The 20,875-nt window shown below is 45.6% G+C and overlaps 1 protein-coding gene across 1 annotated transcript in view; it reads left to right on the top strand.

The window, feature by feature from the left end:
- LOC100591115 (supervillin-like) overlaps positions 1 to 19,795 on the top strand; it is a 94,023-nt gene extending 74,228 nt beyond the window's left edge. The window contains 14 exon segments of the mRNA XM_030797773.1: positions 333 to 488; positions 1,791 to 1,927; positions 2,531 to 2,678; positions 2,805 to 2,950; positions 4,511 to 4,686; positions 7,960 to 8,104; positions 8,866 to 9,146; positions 11,168 to 11,442; positions 12,285 to 12,384; positions 12,386 to 12,438; positions 14,331 to 14,469; positions 15,525 to 15,651; positions 19,218 to 19,373; positions 19,477 to 19,795. Of these exon segments, the coding sequence (XP_030653633.1) occupies positions 333 to 488; positions 1,791 to 1,927; positions 2,531 to 2,678; positions 2,805 to 2,950; positions 4,511 to 4,686; positions 7,960 to 8,104; positions 8,866 to 9,146; positions 11,168 to 11,442; positions 12,285 to 12,384; positions 12,386 to 12,438; positions 14,331 to 14,469; positions 15,525 to 15,651; positions 19,218 to 19,373; positions 19,477 to 19,686 (2,249 nt within the window). The 3' untranslated portion in view covers positions 19,687 to 19,795.
- The last annotated feature ends 1,080 nt before the right edge of the window (positions 19,796 to 20,875 follow it).

The raw sequence follows: 20,875 nt of genomic DNA, 5'->3' as shown, positions 1-20,875 counted from the left end.
AGAACAGCTTTCAGTGGAATTGCAACAAGTGAATTCAGCTCCTGGTTTTCTGCTAAAGTAGCTGGTCCACATCATCACTCAGTTCTTGTCCCTCTGCACAGCGCGACGTGACACTTGTCAACAAGCAGTTTATATATTAAGTGCTGTACTTAATTCTTAACACGGTGGTTAAGCATTGAATTGCACATTTAATCAAACTTGAGTATGTTTTCCCTTTCAGGATTAACTTGAAAAGACAAAGGTGTTGAGTCAGTTATGAATAATTTCTGACTGTAAATATTGTGATTGTAACGGAACCTCCTGTGTTGTGTTTCCTTATTCAACCCGCCCAGTGTCTTCCAACTCCAGCTTCTCAGAAGTCACCCTGGCGGGTTTAGCCAATAAAGAAAACTTCAGCAACGTCAGCCTGCGGAGCGTCAACCTGACGGAACAGAACTCTAACAACAGCGCTGTGCCCTACAAGAGGCTGATGCTGTTGTAGATTAAAGGTATTTCAGAGCAGCCTGGCACGGTCACTCAGGACCCGTGGTTTCTGTCTGGTCCCATACGGAGTCCTGACTCTGTAATTCATCGCCTGTGCCAGGAAAGGAACACACGCTTTTTGAGAACTTGTTATGTGTTCCTTGCTATGCAACCTCCTGTCTCTCAAGCTTCCCCAAATCCCATGACATAGGAAGTATTCTGCCCACCACGGCTTCCAGAGGCAGGAATGTGTCTGGAGTCCCAGCAGCTACTGGGTGGTAGGGCTGGATTCGAACCCAGGTCCCCCCACTACAAAATCCCAGCTTTTGCTCCTGGTGCCCCGTGCCCCACGAAGCAGCCACACATCCATGCAGTTACCAGAGGTGCCCTATGTCATCAGAGGGGCTCTCTGCTCCCTGCCCAGTTCTCCCCGAGTCAGTACAGAACCAGGGAGGAAGACACAGCTTGGAGAAGGAATCAAGGGAAGGCAGAAGCAGATGAAGCCCACCTGCATTCCACTCCAGTGCCCTTCCTGTCTGTAGCAAGGCAGATTCCAAAGATAAACCAAGGGGGCTCTGGGCCATGGGGAGGGAGACTCGGCTGCCTCCTGGTGGCCACTGTGTAGATGAATCCTCGAGATGAGAATGGAGGAAATATCCTCTCCCTCCAGGAGGGTTTCCCGCGTGTTTCTGTGTAACCACTATCCTATTGTGTGTATTTAAAAAGACTAGTGACAAGCTCAAATAACCGATCCCTGTCCTGAGTCCTAACCCGGAGTCTACATGATCAGTTTAATTGTGGAAAGCTCAAAATCAATAAATACTTAGGAGAAGGTGTTGAAAGCCACAGAAGGCAGTGGCTCCATCCTTCCTGTCGAGAGGCCCCTAGGGTTCATAGTGGAAACTCCCCAGGGGAAGATCGGACCCTTCCTGAAGGCGTGGCTTCCCTTGCCTGGGCCACAGATGTAATTGGGTGCAGGAGGCGGCCAGGGGAGAGAAAGGTCCCGGGAGAAGAGTGAAGGAGGGAAAAGGAGCCCGTGTGCTCATCTCCCTGGAAGGGGGAGCCTTCATTAACCCACGCACATGACACTGATAATGGTCCTGAGAAGCGGGTGACACTTGGGAAAGCATGAACCACAGAAGCAGCCGCTAGTGCCATCATCATGCCCTTTCTAAATCCCCCTGCTGCCACTCTGGGCCATGGGAACTCTTATTAGCAGACAAGACTCTTTAGAAGTGAAAGCGTCCACAGCAGGGATGCTTTCGATGTGGGGTGCGTCCTATCCCCGTTCTGTCTGGAAAGACGGTGACTGTCTGCCTCGTGTTCAGGAAGAAGACACGTGCAGACCAGGCTGGTGGAACCTCGAGCTTCAGCGCTCAACAGTGGGGACTGCTTCCTCCTGCTCTCTCCCCACTGCTGCTTCCTGTGGGTAGGAGAGTTTGCAAACGTCATAGAAAAGGCAAAGGTTGGTACCTGAAAAATAAAAATGCTTTAGCTAACGTCTCCTTTACACACCGGTGGAGTGTTCTTCCTGGCATCAGTCACAAAGCTTCTCAAACGCCAGGTGTTGCATTCAAGTGAGAAGGGATAGGCAGGATTTCTTTTCCTGAATGTCTCTCAAGCCTTCATTACATGTTTAAATGGGATGCTTTAGGACTATGACCTACACCCCAGTGTTTAGGTCCTGGGTTCCTTCTTACTCCTGTGTAAAAAAGGAAGTGGCCCCACTTTAAAGCCCTTTATCCCAGGTAGCTGTGAAGTTCTGCCATAGACCTATTGAATGAGACTGTCATGGGGTAAAGCCCAAAGAATAGTGTTTTTTAAAAGCATCACATGTGGCCTATTGAAGATGGAGAACTATTGCTCCAAAGAATTGATACTCCCTGGTCTTTCAGTTACGTTTTCTTGAGGTCGTTGAAAATACCGGGTAACCAGCATCCACCCACACCCGTGCTCACACGGCTTTCCTTGCAGGCACACACTGTTTCTCCCTCTGGTTTTGACATGTGCCACTCTGTCTAGCCAAGGTCTTTTCTACCCAGGTAATTGTGTTCATTTCTTTTCTTAGGCCTCAGAACTTGCAGCTTTAATTCAGACAAAGAGGGAGCTTGATTGTAGAGCTACTTATATCTAAATCATCGAAGAAGGAATTAATATACACATTCATGCAGCCAAAGACTTCTGAAAGCTTCTGGGTGGCCAAACCAGTTACCAATATGACTTCACTGTACTTCAGATATTGACAAGACTTGAATCTCCTTTCTTCTCCCTTACCTCGTTCTTCTAAACCAGCTACTTTGCAATGTAAAATGTGATGCCCTCCTATTGTTCTTATCCCCAAGCTGCTGGAGACCCAAAAGAAGATGAACTCTATGAAGCAGCCATAATAGAAAGTAACTGCATTTACCATCTCAGGGATGACAAACTTGTTCCTGATGACGACTACTGGGGGAAAATTCCAAAGTGCTCCCTTCTGCAACCCAAAGAGGTACAGTCCGTGGGCTCTGCCCTTCAGTGAGAAAGCACATTGAAAGCACTCAGCACAGGCTGCCCAATAAATTAGAGAGTAAGTGCCCAATAAAGGTTAGCCAGTGTCAGTACCCACTGTAGAACATTTACAGCTTTTTAAAAGATTTTCTTTCTTTCTTTTTTTTTTCTGAGACAGAGTCTTGTTCTGTTGCCAGGCTGAAGTGCAGTGGCGAGATTTCGGCTCACTGCAAGCTCCACCACTCGACTTCAAGTGATTCTCCTGCCTCAGCCTCCTGAGTAGTTGGGACTACAGGCACACGCCACCACGCCTGGCTAATTTTTGTATTTTTGGTAGAGACAGGGTTTCACTATGTTGGCCAGGATGGTCTCGATCTCCTGACCTCGTGATCCAGCCGCCTCAGCCTTTCAAAGTGCTGGGATTACAGGCATAAGCCACTGTGCCCAGCCAGGGTATTTGTTATTTCACCCCTTTACTGACATCTTAAATGCTAATGTGGAATCCAGAATATTGTTCAGAGGTGACATGGATCATTGAAAGCATCGTAGGCAAAATGTAAATGTTACTTAGCCCTATCTCTTACATTTTGTATAAACATTAATGGAATATTTTTCAGTCCTTAAGTTTGAGGAATAATAGATTCATATATATATAATCTATGGATTTGCCAATTAATGTGCTGTTTTTGTCCTGTCATGCCAGTAAATATTTATTAATTATATACATTTCCAGTACCATTAAGTATGCTAAGTACTGAGAAAGTGGAAGACACACAGGCCCTTAAGTTTAATTGGGCAGAAGAGTATTAGAAGGAATGTAATCTGGAGCAAGGTTGACTGTGTGGTATGTATGGGCTTTTACGTGGGCGAAAAGTCACAGAAAAATAAATATAGGAATCATCAGGAATAATTTTCAATAGAAAGTGAAATTGAGCCGAGTTTAGAGTTAAGCAAAATTTGAATTGCTGCAAGTGAAGGGAGAAATCATTCTAAGAGAAAGAATAAAACAAACTATGAACATAAGAAATAGCATTACATTCATGTATTCATTCAGCAAACAGTTAGTAATCAACCCCTCCTGTATGTATCACTATGATCTGATCCCTGCCCTTAAGGATCTTGGAATTGTGTACTGGAGAGAAGACACCATTGGATCATGAGTGCCTGGGGTATATGAAGTGGCCTCTGTGTATATATTAAGTGAATGAATGAGCACATGAGAGGGGGAGGAACAGGGGGGAGAGGGAGGAAGTCGACAGGAAGATGTGCTTAAAGAATTCTTGTGAATCGCAAGTTGTAAGCAGGTTGAGAGTTCAGAGGAGGGAACATTATCTTGGCCACTTAGGACACTGGGAGGAGGAATCATGCCCACAGGGCAGAGGCTCGCTTGGTGGGGCAGTGCCAGCTGAGATCTCCTGGCCTTTTTGTGTCTGTATTGGTCACCCCATTAGGATTTCTGTCTTCCTCCGTTTGACTCACTGTCAACAGAGACCCTGTTGCACCTGATTCAACTGTTGCACGTTCTTGAAGTTAACAAATTCTTTTGTGCCATTTCTCCCAGGTACTGGTGTTTGATTTTGGTAGTGAAATTTATGTATGGCATGGGAAAGAAGTCACATTAGCACAACGAAAAATAGCATTTCAGCTGGCAAAGCACTTATGGAATGGAACCTTTGACTATGAGAACTGTGACATCAATCCCCTGGATCCTGGAGAATGCAATCCGCTTATCCCCAGGTACTCCTGCCGCCACCTGGGGACGGCTCCCTGAGCGAGCTGATTCCCTTTGATCCCTCTGTTCTCACCACAGTCCTCTACTCTCGCTCTTTATAGGGTTAAGTTTTCATAAACGATTATATGCAGTGGACTGTGAATATTCACAAAAGGAACAGTTCTTTAACTTTTATATAACTATTGTGGAAATATAGATGTCGTAGTCTTCTGGAAGAGGTTTGTTATAGTTGATTTCTTGAAGTGAGCAAGAAATGCTGCAAGATCCCCCCTGCGGCATTCCAGGTGCTGCTGTGGCAGATGAACAGCAATTGTTTAAACAAATTACATGCGGATCTGAAAGGCTTCCCCAGGTCTGGAATTCAGCTATTGATCTGAAGGTGCAAAAGCAACATGCCTCCTTCTAATTTCATACCTTCCCGGCATCACCCTCGAATTCCAGGATTTATTTGGCAGCAGATGATGTTTATGTCTTTATACCTTTTGGGAAGGGAAGAGGAGGAGAAGATGGTGTTAAAATAATGATTGCAATTTTAATATTCCCTGCATGTACTAGACTCTTTAAAGTCATTTTTGCAATTCAATAGAATATGTGCAAACTCTAAAATTGTGATTATGAGAAAAAATTCTTACATGCAAAGGATTGTTGTCTTTTTAACTATCAGACCAAAAAAAGTAGTGCTTTTTAACTATGGGTGCTGTTATAATAGATTAGAAACCAATGAACCAACAAACAGCATAGAATATTGGGCATCACGGAACTACATTTTAATGTTTTCCATTGAACTGGTATATGAATTTCAACTTTCCTGCCTAGTTTCCTGCTTTAAAATCCAATTATTGATTTTCTAATTAATTATTATAGAAATCATTAAAATTATGTCAGTGTTGTAAGAAGTTTTAAAATCCTTGTTAAGCAAATGCACTAATGTTTAACCTCAGTAAGGTAACAACTGTTGTTTTAAGGACTGGTACTACAGCTCAAAAGATTTTATTTGGTATAGCAAAGGAAAAAAGAACAAGCTAAAGCATAAAATCTATGTGATGGCCAACTGTATTTAATAGTGGCATAATCACAGATCTGAAAGTAGATGACTGAGCTCCTAACCCACTGGTTTTCAACATCTCTGAGACAGAATCACCTGAGGGGCCTTTAAAAAAAGGCATTTGCTCAGCCCTGCCCCAGAGATGTGTTTTCGATTCATGTGAGTTACAGCTTATGTGTCAATATGTCTTAAAAGCTCCCAGGGATTTTAAGGTGCAGCCAAGATTACACACCCAGCCCTTCTTAGCAAATGAGGCTGAAACCACTGAGCCCAGTTCCGGCTGTAGGTCAGGGCAGTGCGTGGAGAAACACACCTGGCTCCTGGCCCAGGTTTGTCCACCTCACCCTGCAATCTGCTGCATCACTTGCTCACAATGCTTCAAAACATAAATGACAGATTCTAAAGTAGAAACCAAAAGCCCTTTCAATCATCATCTTAGCAAGCCTGCAGAGTAGGACTGACATAAGAGACAGTCATTCAGATATTTTCTGATGAAGACCACAGCCTTTCAAGACTGCCGTGCATTTTCCATAGGTGCTTATGTTTGATTCCTAAAGTCCCACAAGAGCGTGAGGTAGAAGTGTCTGTGCTCTGTGATTTATCTGGCAGCTTTCTTTGAATCAGGCAGCCTTTTTGATGTGCCTCAGCTGTGACATCAGCAGCTGTGGTCTTGACCAAGCAGGAAGCGACTGAGGCAGTAGCATAGCAGGGCATAAGCAGCAGGGCAGGTTGCTCTAAGGTGTGGCTGCATCCCAGGCCGGATTCACAACCGAAGATGGATCTGGAGGGATGAGAGATCGTGCATATTATTCCAGGTCTACGCCCTCCGCAGCACGCGTATCTTCTCTACCTTTTCTTTTATTTCTTTTTCTTTCTTTTTTAAATTTTTGATTAATTAACTTATTTTTTTGAGACACAGTCTCACTCAGGCTGGAATGCAATGGTGCTATCTTGGCTCACTGCAACCTCCGCCTCCTGGGTTTAAGCGATTCTCCTGCCTCAGCCACCCTAGTAGCTGGGATTACAGGCGCCCGCCACCACACCTGGCTAATTTTTGTATTTTTAGTAGAGATGGGGTTTCACTATGTTGGCCAGGCTGGTCTTGAACTCCTCAACTCAGGTGATTTGCCCGCCTCGGCCTCCCAAACTGCTGGGATTACAGGCGTGAGCTACTACACCTGGCCCTCAGCTCTACCGTTTTCTAAATTGCCTGTATTCTTGGGGACAGCGCAAATTCTGAAATCCCAAGCCTGCACAAAACCTCCTATCTCTCTGTGCTCTCCCCATCTGCTGCCCTGGCCAGTGGCCTAGAAATAAGTGCACAAAAAGGCACTTCAAGATCTATGAAAGTGTGTTCATTTTAGTGATGGGAGAATCTCTGTACTCTGGAGAGCTTTGTTGTAACATGAAACAAAATAGTAGAGAATTGGAGGGAGGGAGCTACCTCTTCCCTACGTCTATTAATTAATTGGAGGGAAACTTGGTGAGCATTTGCAGGTGACTAGATGGCATAGAGTAGACAACAAGTGAGGTTTGCCCGCAGCTCCTGCCATTGCCGAAATCTCCACCCAGCGTGCCACCCCCGGAGCACCCCAAAGACAAGAATTTGCTAGAATGTGGCCAGGCACAGTGGCCCACACCTGTAGTCCCAGCACTTTGGGAGGCTGAGGTGGGAAGATCGCTTGAAGCCAGAAGTGCAAGACAGCCTGGGCAATGTAATGAGACCTGATCTCTATTAAAAAATTAGCCAAGTATGGTGGCACACATCTGCAGTTCCAGCTATTTGCAAGGCTGAAGAAGGAGGACCACTGCAGCCCAGGAGTTCAAGGCTGCAGCGAGCTGTGATTGTGCAACTGCACTTCAGCCTGGGCAACAGAGCAAGACCTTATCTCAAAAAAAAAAAACAAAAAACAAAAAACAAAAACAAAAACAAAACTTGCTAGAATGTAAGAAAAGTCTAGTCCTGACATGGTTCATGTCACATTCAGGCACATCAAAAACTCCATGGACACAAAGCTTTGCAAGACTTCAGACTAAAATAACAAAATGTCAGTATTTGGTAAAATGCAGGAAAATAAACCATTTGTTCTATACACCACTTATGTACTTTGAGGTTTTTTCCAGTAGCCACATGTGTTTTAGATTCCTTTGTTTAAGCTTGGCTTAATCTTGGTTCTTTTCCTGTCTTTTCTCCCAATCCCCACCCGCACCCCCCCCTCCCCCCACCCTACAGAAAAGGACAGGGGCGGCCCGACTGAGTGATATTTGGGAGACTTACTGAACACAATGAGACAATTTTGTTCAAAGAGAAGTTTCTGGATTGGATGGAGCTGAAGAGACAAAATGAGAAGAACCCCGAGGAACTTGCCCAGCACAAGGTATTCCGGCGACCGAGTCTCAAACCTTGGGGCTTGGTTCGGGTCCCAACAAAAGTGGCCTTGATGTAAAATGATCAAATCAGGATAGTTCGCATGGCCATCACCTCAGATGTATCATTTCTTTGTTGTGAGAACATTCAAATCTTCTCTTCTAGCTATTTTGAAATCTGCAATACAGTATTGGAAAACAGTCACCCCACTGTGCAGGAGAAAACCAGAGCTCATTCCTCCTCTCTCTTGTCATTTTGTACCCGTTGGCCAACATCTCCCTGTCCTCCCTGTCCTGTCTCCTTCCCACACCCCCTTCCCCATGAAACAGATGCATGTATCAACACATCAAATCATACCCATAATAATGTGTCAACTAAAATACTTTTTTAATTAAAAAAAATGTGGACACACATACACACACACACACACACACACACACACACATACCCCTTAAAGCTAGGAGGCCTTCCCAGGATTCACTAATAGAACAGCAGACTGGCCTCCAATTCTAAACTGACTCTGGGAGGTGAAGAGTCTGGTTTGCACCTGTTTTCAGGCACCCCATGCACCAATGTGGCCAATGGGTGTTCAGACCTGCCAGAGTCTTTCTGGAAATGCAGCCTTTCCCTTGCTGCAGTTAAACATCCTGAGACAGAGTGTGGAAGCTGTATTTTTATGCTGTCCCATGAACAGCTGAAGCAGCGTTGAGCGTGACAAGGAATAGCTGTGGAAACAGGCAACTGAACCGATGTCTTCATGTGCCCCTGTAGGAAGACCCCAGGGCCGATGTCAAGCCATACGATGTGACACGGATGGTGTCCATGCCCCAGACGACAGCAGGCACCATCCTGGATGGGGTGAACGTCGGCCGTGGCTATGGCCTGGTGGAAGGACATGACAGGAGGCAGTTTGAGATCACCAGCGTCTCTGTGGATGTCTGGCACATCCTAGAATTCGACTATAGCAGGCTCCCCAAACAGAGCATCGGGCAGTTCCACGAGGGGGATGCCTATGTGGTCAAGTGGAAGTTCATGGTGAGCACGGCAGGTTAGTGAGCACTTATGGTTTTTTCCAGCTGAAAGAGGCTGGCCTGGCAGCCCTGCGCGAGCCAGCTTCTCCGATGAACCCTGTCGTGCCTTCTGCTGCGTGCGTGCGGTGGGGCACTGCAGTCACGTGCCTTTGAGAGCCACTTAGTAAACCACAGAGATGAAAAGAAGTAAGGCCGAATTCCTAACAACCTAGCATTGCCGAGGCCACTGGTGTTCACCTGTAGAAATTGAACTTGCACGTCAAGGCATCTCAGCTCCCTCTCTCCCTCCCCTGCCCCTGTCCCCAGAGCTTTTCTGGTAAAGAGATGATTGGCCTCTAAGTGATATTTCCCATGTGGCTGTGTGCTGCTTCAATTAAAGTCGTTAAGTACAGCATATCTTCATGATTTAAAGCTGGAACCAAATGGTGCTGTAACATTATAGTAAATACATGCACAGAAGATTTATTTGAAAAGTGAAAGAGGCCATTTCTCCTGAGACTGAGAGCATGGGTGGTGCTTTGTGGGTCTGGTGTAGTAAATGCAGAGTCTAAACTCTCCTTGGTTCCTGATGGTGACAGACCCCATTGCAAAACACTCACCTAGACGCTTGGCGCTGGGGAAAGGAGGAGTCCGGTGAACTCTGGAGAAATCATCCCTTTCCTTGCCAAGGAGGAGCCTTTCCCACAGCACTCCTCACCCCTTCCCATTTAGCATGCAGGTCACAGGTCTGTGATTTCAATTCAGAAGGGATTTTTTTCGCCTCTTTACAGCCTCCTTGCTGTGCAGGTGCACCTGCCCCTGGGGGCCACAGGAAGCACAGGCAGCTGTTTGCTGATCAGAAAACCGCAGGCTGGGAACCACGTGATTTCTTTCCCGATTTATACAAAATGCATCTGTTCATCAACTGACACCATTTCCTGAGCATCTACTCTATTGGAGACACTTTTTGTAGGGACCAAGTAAATATTTCAGACCCTGTCTCCAAGACAGTTATCCATGATGTAAAGCAGGTGCAGGAACAGCCAGCAGGCGGGTCTCACTGAGCACACGGCCAGTGGTGTTGTGTGCTGCGCAGAGCCGGGCTGTGACCCAGAGGTCCCCTGGCCCTCTCAGGGCATGATGCTGGGGGCTTTACCCTGCCTCTAGCTGAGTGCCTCCTGGGCTCCCTGAGACTTGTTCTGTTGTGCTGTTAATTTCTCAGATGAGAAACAGGACCTTAAGATCAAGGAACCTGCCTGAAGCCACACAGCTAGCAGGGAGCAGAGCCAGACACTCACATCCAGGCCTGCCTCTTTTCAAACCCAACTGTGCCGTTAACCCACCCTGCACGTAGGGAGTCAGAGTGGGGCTCCAGCACAGGATGTGGGGAGCCGTGAGTTTGGCTACAAGGAGGGGCTGAAGAGCCCAGTCACCAGACCGTGGAGCAGGTCAGGGTTGAACCAGCGGCAAGGCAACTTGAGGTTGAGCTGCTGAACACACCAAACTTCAGGAGCTTCTTAAACAGCAGGAAGGGGATCTTCCAGGGCCCAGGCAGCTCCAGCTTCTCCTTCCAGGGAGTCGTGGGGTGTCAGACAAGGACCCCCAGTGGGAAGGACTCCCTTTCCTCCCCCTTCCCCTCCCTTCCCCTCCCCTCCCTCCCCTCCCCTCCCCTTCCCTTCCCTTCCCTTCCCTTCTCTTCCCTTCCCTTCCCTTCCCTTCCCTTCCCTTCCCTTCCCTTCCTTGACAGGGTCTCACTATGTTGCCCAGGCACTTACTTTCTTTCTTTCTTCATTTCTTTCTTTCCTTCTTTTCTTTCTTTCTTCTTTCCTTCCTTTCTTCCCCCTCCCTCCCTCCCTCTCTCCCTCCCTCCCTCTCTCCCTTCCTCTCTCTCTCCCTCACTCCCCCTCTCTCTCCCTCCCTCCTTTCCTTCTTTCTTTCTTTCTTTCTTTCTTTCTTTCTTTCTTTCTTTCTTTCTTTCTTTCTTTCTTCTTTCTTCCTTTCCTTTCCTTTCCTTTCCTTTCCTTTCCTTTCCTTTCCTTTTCTTTTCCTTTCTCTCTTTCCAGCAGACTTACAACTTTCAAAAAGTCCAGCTTTGGAGAATTAAGACAGAGCAGGGAGCGTTCAGATTCCAGACCATCCCTCCAGCAGGGGGGAAGCACAGCCCGATGGCGCTTGCAGTCACTCCTTAGCCATCGCGGAAGCTCTGGCCCCTTGGTGACACTAGTCTGGCTCCTCTATCACTTGTGCGCACAAGGGCCACACCTGCAAACAGGACTGAGTCAGAGCTCAGGGTGCACTTCTGGGGGACGGTCAACAAAAAGCAGCAGCTGCACAGGTGGTACAGCCTCCGCTTGGCCGATGCTGGCCTGCCTGCTAGTTTTAGCATCCTGGCTCAGTGCCTGCAGAGTAGGGTTGCTCGCGCCCCACCAGGGTCAGGAGACAGCTGCTTGAGGTGCTCAGGGATGCTGAGCCAGGCTTCTCCAGGGCATGACAGGGGTTTAATTTCTATAAATAGGTGGCTCTGGGACAAGAATACTTAACCATGAGCAGTCTTCATACCTCTGTTTTCTGTTATTCCTAAATAGCACTACTGGTACCAAACTTATTCTTGAAACTGTTTTGATGGCATAACACATCCACACTTTATTTATTTATTTATTTTATTATTTTATTTATTTATTTATTTTATTATTTTATTTATTTATTTATTTATTTATTTATTTATTTATTTATTTTGAGATGGAGTCTCGCTCTGTTGCCCAGGCTGGAGTGCAGTGGCGCAATCTTGGCTCGCTGCAACCTCCACCTCCTGGCTTCGAGGGATTCTCAGCCTCTTGAGTAGCTGGGATTATAGGCTTGTGCCACCATGCCCAGCTAATTTTTGTATTTTTAGTAGAGACGGGTTTCACCATGTTGGCCAGGCTGGTCTCAAACTCCTGGCCTCAAACGATCAGCCTGCCTCGGCCTCCCAAAGTGCTGGGATTACAGGCATGAGCCACCGCGCCTGGCCAGTTCTTTCACTATTACAATTTAACAGGTCTTCTCCAGCTCGAAGCTCAGATAAATTCTACCTATGTTTCCACAATGCTTTGAATTATTTCATATTTTACATTCATCCTTCATCTGGAATTTACTTTAATGCATATGGTATCTTTAGCTGTGTACTCTTTTCTTTCAAAGATCTTGTAAGTTTTAACTTAGCACCCTGCCTGTTCGTCCTCAGCAGCTCCTCTGGGAATTTTGCAGCCACGGAGTTCATGTGCCCTGCCCAAGCCCCCTCTTGGTCGGTTCCTGCCCTTCCTGCAGGAAGATCTGTACACCATGCTCCAGTCAGGTATGGCTTGCAGGAGGCAGCTATGCTGAGCAGCAGAAGACACACCTTCCATGTGCTTCTGCACACCCAGAACATGTGCTTATGTTAGCTCATTTCATCCTCATCCCTAAACCAAAAGGAAAGAGGGTGAAATCAGCCACACATTATAGCATAAGGAACGAGGCTCAGTTATTTAACCCACCCAAAGACATCAGCTAAGAACAGGTTGAGCACCACAGTGGCAGGCCTGGCGTCTCTGCTCTTCCAGCCTGCCTCTCAGTCTTCTTGCTGCATGGTCACTGGTCGACTGCCTTTGCTCCAGCCATCATGTCTGCATTCAAGACAGAAAGAGAAAGAAGGGGGGAGGAAAAAAGGGAACTTAATAGCCACATCTCTCTCTTTAATCAGATAAAAAAGATGTTTTCCCAGAAGCCCCCAGCAGACTTCTGCTTACGTCCCATTGGCCAGAGCTTGTCACATGGCCAACCCCAGCTGCAAGGGAGCCTGGGAAAGCAAATGGCCGGGGAGAAGGGTGTTGAAGTATTGGCTAAGTTAGCCAGTGAACAGGGTCTGCCATACCAAGTCTCCGCAGCAGAGCCAAGACTCCAGCCCAGGTCTTCTGATCCAAGCTCCGTGCCCTCTGGTTGGGAAAGTCACGAGAGACTGGGCTTGACAATCCCTCCCCCGCATGCTCCAATGAAGTCAAGGTCAGCTGGCTCTCGGTTTGTGTTTGTTGCTTCTCACATTACAAGAGCCTGGAGCTGCAGCCAGGGACCTCACCTTGCACTGGGAGCCCAGGGCAGCACTGAAAGTTTGACCGGTGCACATGTCATGCTTGGAAAATCTTAGCCACCAGAAAGAGAGGCTGTGCCCACGCCCTTCACCCTGGGACTCAGGGCAGGTTATCAACCTCCACTGGGCTTTTAAAGTGTGGTTTTCACAGAAGCCTGAAACACATGCCAGGAAAGGACACACAGTGAGCCGACTAGCAAGAGTGAGAGGCGTTTTGCCACCTGGAGTAAGAGTCAGGCTGACAATTTGAGGGGGAGAAAAAGTGAGGAGGAAAAGTCAGTAGAACAATTTTTATTTTCACTTTATTTCATTTTATTTTATTTTTTAGAGATAGGGTCTCACTCTGTCATCCAGGCTGGAGTGCAGTGGTGCAATCATGGCTCACTGCAGCCTCGAACTCCTGGGCTCAAGTGATCCTCCCACCTCAGCCTCTGAGTAACTGGGACTATAGGCATGCACCACGCCTGGCAATTTTTTTTTCTTTTTGTAGAGATAGGCTCTCACCATGTTGCCCAGGCTGGTCTTGAACTCCTGGGCTCAAAAAATCCTTCCTCCTCAGCCTCCCAAAGCACTGGGATTGCCAGCATGAGCCACCACTCCTGGCCACAGTTTTGATGTTTAAAGCTCATTTCTCTGTAAGAGAGCCATGAGCTCACCTCACTGCTAAGCAGTCGTGCGCAGGGCAGGAACGCCACTGACCCGTCTGCAGTGAGATGTGCGCTCCAGTGTTGATTGTGCTCTTTGGAGATACGTGGTGCTAACAGTCCCTTGAGTGGCACATGCATTATCCCTTCCACTCTTAGCACAGCCCTGCCAGTATCCAGAAGGGCCAGGGGCTTGAGCTGGGGCAAAGGGAGGAGGACCTGGAGGACAAGGAATGAAAGAGACCAACTCCTTGATGCCACCTCTCTGCCTACAGACTTCTCCCAGCTGAACTATCAAAGGGCTGGGGTGTGCTGGGTTTCTCTGTTTGCCCCTTTGCCCCTGGTTTGACAGCCAAGGGGGTTTCCCCCGTGACACAGCAGTGGGGAGGGACAACATCCACTAGATTTGGGGAGGAGTGAACAGGAAGTGTCCGTGAAGGAGCTCCTGATGGTCAGGCTCTGTCCCTGTCCTCACAGCGCTTTTCCTTGACAATTACCACGAGATGTACTTCTGGCAAGGCTGGTGGCCCATTGAGAACAAGATCACTGGTTCTGCCCGCATCCGCTGGGCCTCCGACCGGAAAAGCATGATGGAGACTGTGCTCCAGTACTGCAAAGACGAGGCCTCGCCAGCAGCTCCCTGGAGTCCTAGACCCTTTTTCCCTTTCTGCACGGGACAGCCAGTGTCTATAAAGCCTGGCAGGCGATAATGTAACCTATTTTTTCCCCTTTAACTTTCTGAGATTTATTCATTTTTAGATTAGTGCATTCTCAGCTGCCAGCATGAAGAAGAACTGGTTTTTCTCTCTTATATTATGAGGCCATCTAACTTGTTATCCTCAAGGATAAAGGCTGTATTGTGGAATGCCCCAAGCAGATTAAAGCCCTGTTGTACTCGGGGTTGATCACGCTGAGAGACAAGTTGGCCTCTGCCATGTACATTATCTGCAAGCACTACCATGCGGTTGGAGAATGGAAGTTTCCCCCAAATGGTGAATGGCCATTGCCAACCTTCTTATTATTTATTATTATTTTTAGTATTATATCCTAAAAGAAAGACCCATAGTAAGTTTGTAGTTTTTCGTATACCATCCACATGAAATTTCTGGTCTTTTATGTAAAGTGAAAATACCAGTAATTAATATGTTATCGCATTTTTATGGTTTCATTGATACAATTGGTTTAATATCACTGAGTATGTGCAATTGATTATCTTCCTGAAAAACTCTTTAGCAATAAATAACATATGAAAACTTCTATCCAATGTTATAGTGAATGTGGATGTATAAGAAGCTATCATTTGCTGTCAGTCATATTGGAGTTAATCCCGTGGTAGGAAGGCAGACGGATGACTCTACAGGTGAATTCAGGAGAAAGAAAATTCTCCACCCAGAAGCTGCAGACAGAGCTTCTCCCTCCCTTCCAGGAATGCAGAGCGTTTTGTTAGGTTCAAGAAGTATAGACTCAGGTTGATTATAGGTCACTATTGTAGTCACAGGCATGAAACTAACATCTTATATAAACATTATCCAAGTGTTGTTATGAACTACTAGTAACTTGCATTTTAAGCATGAAGTCATGAGTTCTGGCAAAGAAGAAAAGATTTCAAGGGAAATCAGTGAAAGACAGGGTCTCCCTTGGGTCTACTGACATTGCATTCTGTGTAACTACAGGAAAAAATCTCAAGAAACTACCCCCCAAGTCTTACCTTATCTACGCCGGTCTGGAGCCCCTGACATTCACCAATATGTTTCCCAGCTGGGAGCACAGAGAGGACATCGCTGAGATCACAGAGATGGTGAGCACGCTTTCCTGCCCTGTGAAGGTGACTCCTGTGCCTTTTGGATAGTGGGTTGACTTTACTTTGGGGAGAGCATCCAATTGCACTTTCAAAGTGGGAAAATATTTATTTTGCAACATGATAACATGTCATAGAATTCACTTAGGAAGAAGAGAAGTCTAATGGGAAATCACCTGAACTATTTTAGTAATTTTCTACACAGTACACCCAAATTTTAAAAACTTAAAAGCAAAGGTGAGTTTAATCATGCTGAGGACTATATATATACATAAAAGCTGCAAACTCGTCATTCTGTTTGCTAAGAACCTGTTGCTTGGCATTGCTTGTCTTTCAGTGTCATGTGAGCCCATGTGATGTACAACCAAACCCTCATGCTTCAGATGTTAACCTTGTGTAGAGGAGACACAAACAAAATCTGATGAATTAGTATGTTCAGAAAACTGAATGAATGGAGGTGCTGCGACTCACTTATGATAAGTGATCGCTCAACATCTCATTAATATTGTCTTTTATGAGACCACCTGGTATTTCCACATGAGACATTTATCATAATTTCTATCTACCGAAATATATTGTTATCCAGAATGTTTTCCAACCACACAGAAAAGAAGTTACCTATAACAATGTTGAATTTCTTATTGATGAACTATTAACATTGCTAGGAATAGCAGTTCTGAGGATTTATTTTGGTTTGATGGGAGATGGGGTTTTTCCATTTTGATTTTTTTTTACCATGTGAGAGAGCTGCTTTGATTGGGGAAATGACCCAAGTGTATTTTATAGTCTAAAATCTGTGTCTCTGACCAACTAAAATTAGGGTTTTTTATAGCAGGGAAGAAATGTAACCATATGTGGGAAAACAGGAATGAAGGAGGGTTGAGGAAGAGGAGGTGGTCAACAGGAAGCAGGGAGTCAGTTAGGCATCATGATGGGTGAGGGGCCTGGTAAGCTTCCATTTCTTTTTTCTTTTCTTTTCTTTTCCAGCCCCGGCTGGAGTGCAGTGGTGTAATCACAGCTCACTGCAGCCTCCACCTTCCAGGCTCAATCATCACAACAGTCCATCAAGATCTATCTTATTATTCCTATTTTACTGGCATGGGAGCAGAGGCACAGAAACATGAGGTGACTTTCAGTGAGTGGAGAAGTCAGTACTCAGATGCAGGCAGGATCACTCAAACACCTGCCTTCGTCTTGCTCTCTCTCTCTTTTTTTTTTTTTTGGAGATGAGGTCTTGCTGTGTCGCCCAGGCTGGAGTATACTGGTGGCATCATGGCTCATTGCAGCCTGGAACTTCTGGGCTCAAACCATCCTCCCGCCTCAGCCTCCTGAGTAGCTGGGACTATAGGTGTGCACCACCACGCCCAGCTGATTTTTGTATTTTTTGTAGAGATTGGGGGTCTCACTATGTTGCCCAGGCTGGTCTCAAACTCCTGGGCTCAAGCAATCTCCTGCCTTGGCCTCCCAAAGTACGGGGATTATAGGCCAGCCCAAAACCTGCCTGTTGACCACTAGTTCCCCCATATATTTGTGATTTGGGCAACAGCTCTTAGTCATGCATTCCCATCATCCACCCACCCAAAATGAGAGAAGCCAGTCTGGGATCCCAAGTTTAATGGAGGAAGAGAATTTACCCAGAATAGCTTGTTCAGATTAAATGCACACAGTGGTTGAAAAGCAAACTTGATTCTGCTCCAAAATATTCTGGATGCACTTTCTGACCTTCTTTTTCTATTGTGGATTAAGAAGGTGCCGAGGCGGGCAGATCACGAGGTCAGGAGATTGAGACTATCTTGGCTAACACGGTGAAACCCTGTCTCTACTAAAATACAAAAAATTAGCCAACATGGTGGTGGGTGCCTGTAGTTCCCACTACTCAGGAGGCTGAGACAAGGGAATCACTTGAACCTGGGAGGCAGAGATTGCCGAGATCGTGCCACTGCACTCCAGCCTGGTGACAGAGCGAGACTCTGTCTCAAAACAAAGAAAAAAAGAAATCAGGCCCGGGAGGGGAGGAGGGTGTGATTTCTTTTCAGTTCAATTATTTTAAGAATATTTTTAAACAAATTCCATTATTTGGAGGTCTCTGGTGTTTAGACTTAAAATCTGCTAATCTTAGTTTGTAATTCACTCATGGGAAAGTCCCTAAACATTTTTCCAGAGGCAGTCCTGAGACGAGATTTGTTTGAAACTCTGTGATAAGGTGAGAAAACATCTAAAAGTCAGAGAAACAAGACTCCATCTCTACAAAATATTTGAAAAGTGTATTAGGCAGGCATGGTGGCATGCACCTGCAGGCCCAGCTACTCAGGAGGCTGAGGTGGGAGGATCACTTGAGCCTAGGAGTTCAAGGCTATGATTGCACCACTGCACTCCAGCCTGGTGACAGAATGAGACACTGCCTCTAAAAAAATAAAATAAAATAAAAATGGGGCCAAATGCAGTGGTTCACACCTGTAATCCCAGTGCACTGTCAGACTGAGGAGGGAGGATCAGTTGAGGCCAAGAGTTTGAGACCAGCCGGGGCAACAGAGCAAGACCTGATAAGAAAGAAAGAAAGAAAAGAAGGAAGGAAGGAAGGAAGGAAAGAAAGAGAGAAAGAAAGAGAGAGAAGGAAGAAAGAATTAGCCAGAGAAGAAAGAGAGAGAGAGAAAAGAAGAAAGAAAGAAGGAAGGAAGGAAGGAAGGAAGGAAGGAAGGAAAGAAAGAAAGAAAGAAGAAAGGAAGGAAGGAAAGAAGGAGGGAAGGAAGGAGGGAAGGAGAGAAGGAAGGAAGGAAGGAAGGAAGGAAAGGAGGAAGGAAGGAAGGAAAGAAGGAAGGAAGGAAGGAAAGAAGGAAGGAAGGAAAGAAGGAAGGAAGAAAGGAAAGAAGGAAGGAAGAAAGGAAGGAAGGAAGGAAGGAAGGAAGGAAGGAAGGAAGGAAGGAAGGATTAGCCAGACATGTTGATGCACATGTGTAGTCCCAGCTACTTGGGAGGCTAAGGCAGGAGGACCGCTTAAGCCCAGGAGTTCGAGGCTGCAGTGAACTATGATAGCACCACTGAACTCCAGCCTGAATAACAGAGACCTTGTCTCCAAACTATTTTTTTTAATTTCAAATTTAAAAATTAAAAAAATTAAAAGTTGAGACAACTATAGGGCTTTGGGCAATCTCTTATCTTTCAGAGCCATTTCCTCCTTAGTGACATGGAGCTATGCATCCTCAGGCTGTGTACAGATGGCACAGGGCTGTGTGTCTGCAAGCACTTAATAAAACGAGTTCAATAATGAGAACACTTGGACACAGGAAGGGGAACATCACACACTGGGGCCTGTTGTGGGGTGGGGGGAGGGGAAAGGGATAGCATTAGGAGATATACCTAATGTAAATGGCGAGTTAACGGGTGCAGCACACCAACATGGCACATGTATACATATGTAACAAACCTACACGTTGTGCACATGTACCCTAGAACTTAAAGTATAATAAAAAATAAAAATAAAAATATTATTTCCTACAGTCAAAAAAAAAAAAAAGAGTTCAAATGTAGGACACGAGCTTTCCTGTCTGCCCCCTCCTCTTCTCTAGGACACAGAAGTTTCCAATCAGATCACCCTTGTGGAAGACGTCTTAGCCAAGCTCTGTAAAACCATTTACCCTCTGGCCGACCTCCTGGCCAGGCCACTCCCGGAGGGGGTCGATCCTCTGAAGCTTGAGATCTACCTCACCGACGAAGACTTCGAGGTAAGCGGTTCTTCCACTGGGATTAGAGATGGGAGTAAGACAACACACGCACGCCCGGCTCCTTTCACTGAGCCGCGCGGGGCGCTTCTCCCAGTGTTTCCAGTTTGCACTAGACATGACGAGGGACGAATACAACGCCCTGCCCGCCTGGAAGCAGGTGAACCTGAAGAAAGCAAAAGGCCTGTTCCGAGTGGGGAGACGTCAGAGGAGCCTCACGGTCATGTCCAATACCACCGCACCAGGGAAATGGATATATATTTTTGGACTGGTGTTTTTCACAAAGTATTTTTCAATCAGAGTTTTCAGAACCTGACATTGTTAAAGATACTGCTTGTCCCGGAGTTGTGTATTTTGTAAATGTTCAAGGGAACTGTTTGGAAACTTCTTTCTACCATTCAGCAGCTTATCAGAATTAATAAAAGTATCTGTTATGTGCACTTAAGCCGCAGCTGCTATAGATAGCACTGCCTTCTTCTTCCAGCTAGGCAATGCTTTTTTTTTTTGGAAGCAGTTCTCTTTATAAAGTGTTATTTTGATAGTTTGTGGATTCTAAAATATATGTATATATTTATATAAACACCATATAAGTCAAATATGTATTTAACAAAGCAATATGTATTCATTCACTTTCAAGATATTTGTGGTGTCAAAATAATATGAAAAGGTAGATGGAGTTGCTTCTGTTGAATTAGCTCTGCCACCAATATGTATCTTCGTACACGTTTGGAAACGTTTCCTGCAGCATTAGGTATGACTTGTTCTGAGTACTGCTTCTGGTGCTAAAATGAACAAAGAATTTGTACTTAATGGCACAGACCCTGGAGAATCTATGCGAATCAACCTTTCTACCTTAATATCTCCCCCTAAATGCCTTGTTTTTATGTACAGTTTATATACAGAAAAGTTTGCTCTGCATCTTCGATGATGGTTTGGAACATTATCTACAATTTTACTCTCAGATAACCAGAATAAAAACATCTCAATTTCTAATACCTGTTGTAAACATTACACATCATTTTGTGATACAGGACTTTCGTCTTGTGCTTTTGGAAATAAAAGCATCAGAATAAACACAACAATTAATTTATTGGTTCAAATTAAATTCCAAGCATATTCCTTTCTGGAAATCTTTTTTTTTTTTTGGTAAATGTTAACCTAGCACCAATATTGTATCATTAAATATTAATGGCTATACGTCTGAATTTAGTTTAGGGCAAGATTTTATACAAGGTCATAAGATTAAATAAACAGCTATTTGCCCCATAAAATTATTACTCAGTACTATATTGAAGACATATTTTTGCAAATCATCACTCAACAGAAGTTCTTTTGCTTTTGCTTTTTTTTTTTTTTTTGAGACGGAGTCACACTCTTGTTGCCCAGGCTGGAGTGCAATGGTGCCATCTCGGCTCACTGAAACCTCTGTCTCCCAAGTTCAAGCAATTCCCCTGCCTGTCTCCTGAGTAGCTGGGACGACAGGCGCCTGCCACCACGCGCAGCTA

Source organism: Nomascus leucogenys, chromosome 18 (assembly GCF_006542625.1).
Source record: "Nomascus leucogenys isolate Asia chromosome 18, Asia_NLE_v1, whole genome shotgun sequence".
NCBI lineage: Eukaryota > Metazoa > Chordata > Mammalia > Primates > Hylobatidae > Nomascus > Nomascus leucogenys.
Note: the sequence above shows the minus strand (reverse complement) of the source record. Positions and strands in the feature narration are given on the sequence as shown.